The 6,910-nt window shown below is 41.3% G+C and overlaps 1 protein-coding gene across 1 annotated transcript in view; it reads left to right on the top strand.

Annotated features, from left to right (window-relative positions):
* The first annotated feature begins 5,348 nt into the window (after nt 1-5,348).
* Nucleotides 5,349-6,910, top strand: part of SLC36A3 (solute carrier family 36, member 3) — a 27,036-nt gene continuing 25,474 nt past the window's right edge. The window contains exon 1 of the mRNA XM_011985303.1: nt 5,349-5,923. Within this exon, the coding sequence (XP_011840693.1) occupies nt 5,796-5,923 (128 nt within the window). The 5' untranslated portion in view covers nt 5,349-5,795. The remainder of the gene's footprint in view (nt 5,924-6,910) is intronic.

Consider the following 6,910-nt stretch of genomic DNA (forward strand, 5'->3'; position numbering starts at 1 on the left):
AAAAAAGCATGATGGAGCTCAAACATGTCAGGCAGCAGACTTCTCAGTGGAAACCTTAAAGGCAAGGAGAGAGTGGCATGACATATTTAAAGTGCTGAAGGAAAAAAAAAAAAAAAAAAAACTTTTACCCTAGAATAGTATATCTGGTGAAAATATACTTCAAACATGAATGAGAAATAAAGACTTTCCCAGACAAACAAAAGTTGAAGGATTTTATCAACACCAGCATTTCTGTCCTACCAGAATTGCTAAAGGGAGTACTTCAATCAGAAAGAAAAGAACATTAATGAGCAATACATAATCACCAGAAGGTACAAAACTGACTGGTAATAGTAAATACACAGAAAAACACAGACTATTATAACTCTGTAACTGTGGTGTGTGACCTACTTTTATCATAAGTAGAAAGACTAAACAATGAACCAATCAAAAATAATAACAACTTTTCAAGACTTAGTACAATAAAAAACAAACAGAAACAACAAAAAATTAAAAAGCAGGGGGATGAAGTTAAGGCATAGAGTTTTTATTAGTTTTCTTTCTTTCTTTTTGTTCATTTGTTTGTTGATGCAGTGTTAATGTGTTATCAGGTTAAAATAACGGGTTATAAGATAGTATTTGCAAACCTCATGGTAACCTCAAACCAAAAACCGTATAATGGATACAAACACATGCAAAAGCAAGAAACTAAAGCATATCAAAAGGTAAAAAAACACTTTCACTAAAGGAAGACAAGAAAAAAAAGAAGTAAGAGAAAACCACAACAACCAGAAAACAAGTAACAAAATGGCAAGAGTAAATCCTTGCTTATCAATAATAACATTGAATGTAAATGGTCTAAACTCTTCAATCAAAAGACATAAACTGGCTGAATGAATAAAAAAAGATCCATTGATCTGTTGCCTACAAGAAACCCACTTTACCTATAAAGGCATACATAGGCTGAAAATAAAGACGTGAAAAAATATATTCCATGCCAACGGAAATCAAAAAAGAGCAAGAGTGGCTATACTTATATCAGACAAAATAGATTTTAAGACAAAAACTATAAGAAGAGACAAAGAAGATCACTATATAATGATCAAAAGGTCAATTCAGGATATAAGAGGATATAACAATTGTAATTATATGTGCAGCAAACACTGGAGCACCCAGATAAATAAAGCCAATATTATTAGAGCTAAAGAGAGAGAGAGACACCAATAGTTAGAGACTTCAATACCCAACTTTCTGCATTGGACAGATCTTCCAGACAGAAAATTAACAAAGAAACATAGGACTTAATCTGCACTATAGACCAAGTAGATCTAACAGATATTTATGGAATATTTCATCCAATGGCTTAAGAATGCACATCCCTTTTCTCAGCACACGGATCACAGATCATTTTCAAGGATAGACCATATGTTAGGTCACAAAACAAGTCTTAAAACTTCCAAAAAACTGAAATAATACCAAGCATCTTCTCTGACCACAATGGAATGAAACTTGTAATCAGCAAGAAGAAGAAGTTTGGAAACTATACAAACACATGGAAATTAAACAGTATGCTCCTTAATGACCAGTGGGTCGGTGAAGAAATTAAGAAGAAAATTTGAAAATCCTTGAAACAAATGATAATGGAAACACAACATACCACAACCTATGGGATATAGCAAAAGCAGTACTAAAAGGGAAGTTTATAGCTATAAGTGCCTACATCAAAAATAGGGAAACCTTCAAATAAACAATCTAATGATGCAGCCAGTCATGAATGGTGGTTCATGCCGGTAATTCTAGAACTTTGGGAGGCCAAGATAGGCAGATCACTTGAGGTCAGAAGTACAAAACCAGCCTGGCCAACATGGTGAAACCCTGTCTCTAGTAAAAGTACAAAAAAAAATTAGCCGAGTGTAGTGGTGGGTGCCTATAATCCCAGCTACTCAGGAGGCTGAGGCACGAGATCACTTGAACTCAAGAGGCAAAGGTTACAGTGAGCCAAGATCATGCCACTGCACTCCAGCTGGGGCAACAAAGCGAGGTTCCATTTCAAAAAACAAACAAACAAAATGTATATTAAAGAACTAGAAAAGCAAGAGCAAACCAAACCCAAAATTAGTAGAAGAAAAGAAATAATAAAGATCAGAGCAGAAATAAATGAAACTGACATGAAGAAAACAATATAAAAGATCAATAATAAAATGTTGTTTTTTTTGAAAAGTTAAACAAAATTGACAAACCATTAGCCAGACTAAGAAAAAAAGAGAGAAGATCCAAGTAAATAAAATAAGAAATGAAAAAAGAGACATTACAACTGATACTGCAGAAATACAAAAGATCATTAATACCTATAGCCATATGCCACCATGCCCAGCTAATTTTTGTATTTTTTGTAGAGATGGGGTTTTGTGGCCAGGCGTGGTAGCTCACACCTGTAATTCCAGCACTTTGGGAGGCCAAGGCAGGAGGATCGTCTGAGGTCAGGAGATACACATCAGCCTGGCCAACATGGTGAAACTCCATCTCTACTAAAAATACAAAAAATTAGCCGGGCATGGTGGCATGTGCCTCTAATCCCAGCTACTCAGGAGGCTGAGGCAGGAGAATCACTTGAACCCAGGAGGCCGAGGTTGCAGTGAGCCGAGGTCACGCCATTGCACTCCAGCCTGGGTGACAGAGCAAGACTCCGTCTGGAGAAAAAAATAAAAATAAATAAAAATAAAAAGAGATGAGGTTTTGCCATGTCATTTATTCATTGTTTCAATACTTACCTAAAGCATGCCTATTCTATATAACGTGCTGCAGATTTAACAATGTTCCATTTTCAAGGAGTCTGCACTTTAGTAGGAAGACAGACAGTAAACAAGTAAACAAGACAGTGATTGATTATAATAAATGCTATGCTTGTTTTAAAACAAGGCAAAGCAAAACTCACAACTATAAAGCAGAGACTGTGGAAATCACCACCACCCAGAGCAAGCATACAAAAGGATGTTGGCCTGTAGTTTCCTTTTCTTTTCTTTTTTTTTTTTTTAATGTATCTTTGTCTTGTTTTGGTATCGGAGTAATACTGAACTTCTATAATATTCAATGAGTTTGGAAGTATTCCCTCTTCTTCTATGTTTTGAAATAGTTTGAGTTCTTATTAGTTCTTCTTTAAATGTTTAGTAGAAGTCAGCAGTTAAGCCAGAGGGTCCAAGGCTTTCCTTTACCTGGAGACTTTTTATTATGGCTTTGATCTCATTACTTGTTTTTGGTCTCTTCAGGTTTTGGATTTCTTCCTGGTTCGATCTTGGTAGATTGTATGTGTCTAGGAATTTGTCCATTTCTTGTAGATTTTCCAATTTATTGGCATATAGTTGCTTACTCGGGAGGCTGAGGTGGGAGGATCGCTTGAGCCCGGGAGGAGGAGTTTGCAGTGAGCTGTGATTGTGCCACTACACTTCAGCCTGGGCGACAGTGAGACTCTGTCTCAAAAAATAAAAATAAAATAAAATAATAAATGAATAAGTGCAACAGGGGAGGGGAAGTTATTTTCGACTTGAGAAAAAGTATTTGGACATCAGAGGAGAGAGGTATTTCATTTGATATTCAGACGAAGAGAGAAGCTCCCAGTGCTGATTTTGCAGCAGCACTAAGAGGTGGTGTGGGGAGTACCTTGGCCCCCATGAGCTTCATAAGCAACCTGTGCAGTCGTCCCAAACAAACACGCAATCAAAGTTCAGTGCTGGTGCGTGCTCTGCAAAAGCAGCTTCCGGACACGATTTTGTTAATGCCGGTCCCATTCTGTTACTCACGTCAAAAATATTGGAGTCTTCCTTGATTCCTCTCTCTTTTACATCCCACCTCAAGTTCATCAGCACATTCTCTTGGCTTTATCTTTAAAAGTATCCAGGATTCAGTCGCTTCTCACCATCTCTTTCACTACCTCCCTGGTTTAAGCCATCACAGACTGACACTTGGGTCATTGCAACACCCTCCTGGATTATTGTAATAGCCTCCTGATTGATATCCCCTTGCACCCCTTCAATCTGCTCACAAAAAAAAAAAAAAAAAAAAAAAGGCCAGAGACATCCTGTCAAAACGTTTAAGTAATGTCACTTCTCTGCTCAGAACCCTCCATGATTTCTCATCTCTCCTCTTTAGCTACATCTCTGGTGTGACTATGTAATTTATCATCCAAACCAGGTTATCTCTTTTTATTTTATTCTTTTTTTTTTTTTTTTGAGATGGAATTTTATTCTTGTCACCCAGGCTGGAGTGCAATGGTGCGATCTCTGCTCACTGCAACCACCGCCTCCCAGGTTCAAGCGATTCTCCTGCCTCAGCCTCCCAAGTAGCTGGGACTATAGGTATATGCCACCAAGCTCAGCTAATTTTTGTATTTTTACTAGAGATAGGATTTCACTATGTTGGTCAGGTTGGTCTCTAACTCCCAAGCTCAGGTGATCTGCCCACCTCGGCCTCCCAAAGTGCTGGGATTCCAGGTGTGAGCCACTGCGCCTGGCCTATTTTGTTTTATTTTTAGGGTCATTTCCCAGGCTGGCCTCAATCGATTTTCCCATTTCAGCCTCTTGAGTAGTTGGGTCTACAAGTGTGCACCACCTCGCTCAGCTGCAGGATACTTTTAATAAGGAAGGGAGGCACCATTAGTAATTATGCCAGGGCAATAGGCACAAACCAGGAGAATCCCTTCTCCTCTGTGCACTCCTAGACAGCCATAAGACCTCATTGTCATTCCTAAAACACCCCAGGCACTCTCCTACCTTAGGACCTTTGCACTTCTTGCCCCTCTGCTCAGAGTTTCTTACCCAAGACCTACATGAGTTGTGCTCCCTCACCTTGTTCAGCCCTTTGCCCAAATGTCACTTTCTAGGTGAGGCCCTCTCTGATCACCCAGTCTAAAATTGCAACCCTCCCCCTAGCTGACACTCTCCATTACCCTTGTCTGGACTTTCTCTATACCACTTTTTACTAACAGATACTTGATATATTTGTTTTGTTTATTGTCTGTCTCCCCCAGTCCCTCCAGATCATAAATTCCATGAGAAGAGAGATTGTAGTTAGTTTTCTACCCTAATATATTCCTAGCATGGAGAACAGTTTCTAGCATATATTAGGTGCTCAATAAATATTTTCTGAACAAATGATTTTTTAAAACATGACCTGCACTCCCTTCCAAATCACTGGCAGGCCGTACATGCCTCCTGTATAGAAATTCTGAGCAGGTGGCATTTGAACTGAGCCTTACAAGCCACTCTTCACCCCACCCAGGGAATATGGTAGCTGGATTATGCTCTGTTGGGCCTCACCTGCATCCCAGGATTCTGCAGCAGCTCATTGGCTGGACAGCTTCCATTGTGAGGTAGCTCTGGTTTCTTCCTTGCCAAAGACAGACAAGCACTGAGCCTGGCCCCACGTCCAGGCACCAGGACCTCCAATTCAATGGTGCCTTCTTCCTCCCAGTCACACTGTTCGCTTTGCCCTACAGCAGCAAGGGCTAAACTAGGAGAGGCCAAAAGCCCAGGCAAGTCCTGGTTGCGCAAGCAATTGCGAGGGGAACTGAGGACCACCCTGACTGAGATGGGTCTTTCGTAAGTCCCCCAAGAGCCAGGTGAGGCATCATCAACATCACCTCTCCTGCCACCACCGCCTCCCTGATTCATGCTCGTCAGGCTTCAGCCAGCAGCACGCATCCTTGGGATTAGCAGCCAGCATCTCAGGTCGGCAGCCATGGTTTCTCTGGAGACAGACCCATCAGAGGCTCATTCAGAGCCTTAACCCTGAGCCTCCACCACCTACCCACCGTGTTGAAGATGTCATTGCTTGGAAGGGACTACAACAGTGAGCTGAACTCCTTGGACAATAGATCTCAGTCCCCCTCAGAGAGCAGCAGTAGCATTACTTCAGAGAATGTCCATCCTGCTGGGGAAGCTGGACTATCGTAAGTGGCTGCACCGCCCTTCCAGGCCTGAGGTCAAACACTGCTGTTTTTGCAGCTCTGGACTTTGTCTTCCTTCGTCTGTCTCCTTAACACGCTTATTCCATTAACAGGAGATGCGTGGATAAAAAATGAATCAGAATCTAAGGAGGTCAATCACTGTGGCTCTGGCTACTAGCCCTGTTTCCCAGTTTTTACGAAGAACCCAGCTAGAGCAGCCACGTTCAACATGAGCAGCTAGTCTCCAGGAATAGTTTCCTATCTCAGGCTGCCTGCCCTTTCCTTCCTCTCTTTCTTCCACAGTCTCTGGCTGCCTTCTTCTCCTCACACATCTGCCATTATTCTCTCTCCCTCTTCTCCCCAACCCCCCATGCCATCCATCCAGAAAACAAAAGGTGCTAACTCCAGGTCTCCACCTTTACTGCCCCAAACTCAGACACATGGAACTCTTCTCTCTGTTTTTTAAAATTTAATTTAATTTAATTTAATTTTAAGCTTCAGGATACATGTACAGGACGTGCAGGTTTCTTACATAGGTAAACGTGTGCCATGGTGGTTTGCTGCACCTATTAATCCATCACCTAGGTATTAAGCCCCACATGCATTAGCTATTTATCCTGATGCTCTCCCTTCCCCCGGCCCCCATCCCCAACCAGCCCCAGTGTGTGTCTTGTTCTCCTCCCCGTGTCCATGTGTTCTCATTGTTCAGCTCCCACTTACAAGTGAGAACATGCAGTGTTTGGTTTTCTGTTCCTTTGTTAGTTTGCGGAGTATACTGGCTTCCAGCTCCATCTATGTCCCTGCAAAGGACATGATCTCGACAGAACTCTTCTTCTAGGACTTACTGTCAATCAGACTGCTATCTGGTAACCATCAAATCGGTAATAACTGTGGACACAAAGAGATTATCAATGACAATCCCCAGTGTTGATAAGGATATCAGGAAATGCCCTCTCTCATCTTTTTGGGAAGAATTAAATTGGTATCTTT

Source organism: Mandrillus leucophaeus, unplaced genomic scaffold (genome assembly GCF_000951045.1).
Source record: "Mandrillus leucophaeus isolate KB7577 unplaced genomic scaffold, Mleu.le_1.0 Scaffold282, whole genome shotgun sequence".
In the NCBI taxonomy this organism is placed as follows: Eukaryota; Metazoa; Chordata; class Mammalia; order Primates; family Cercopithecidae; genus Mandrillus; species Mandrillus leucophaeus.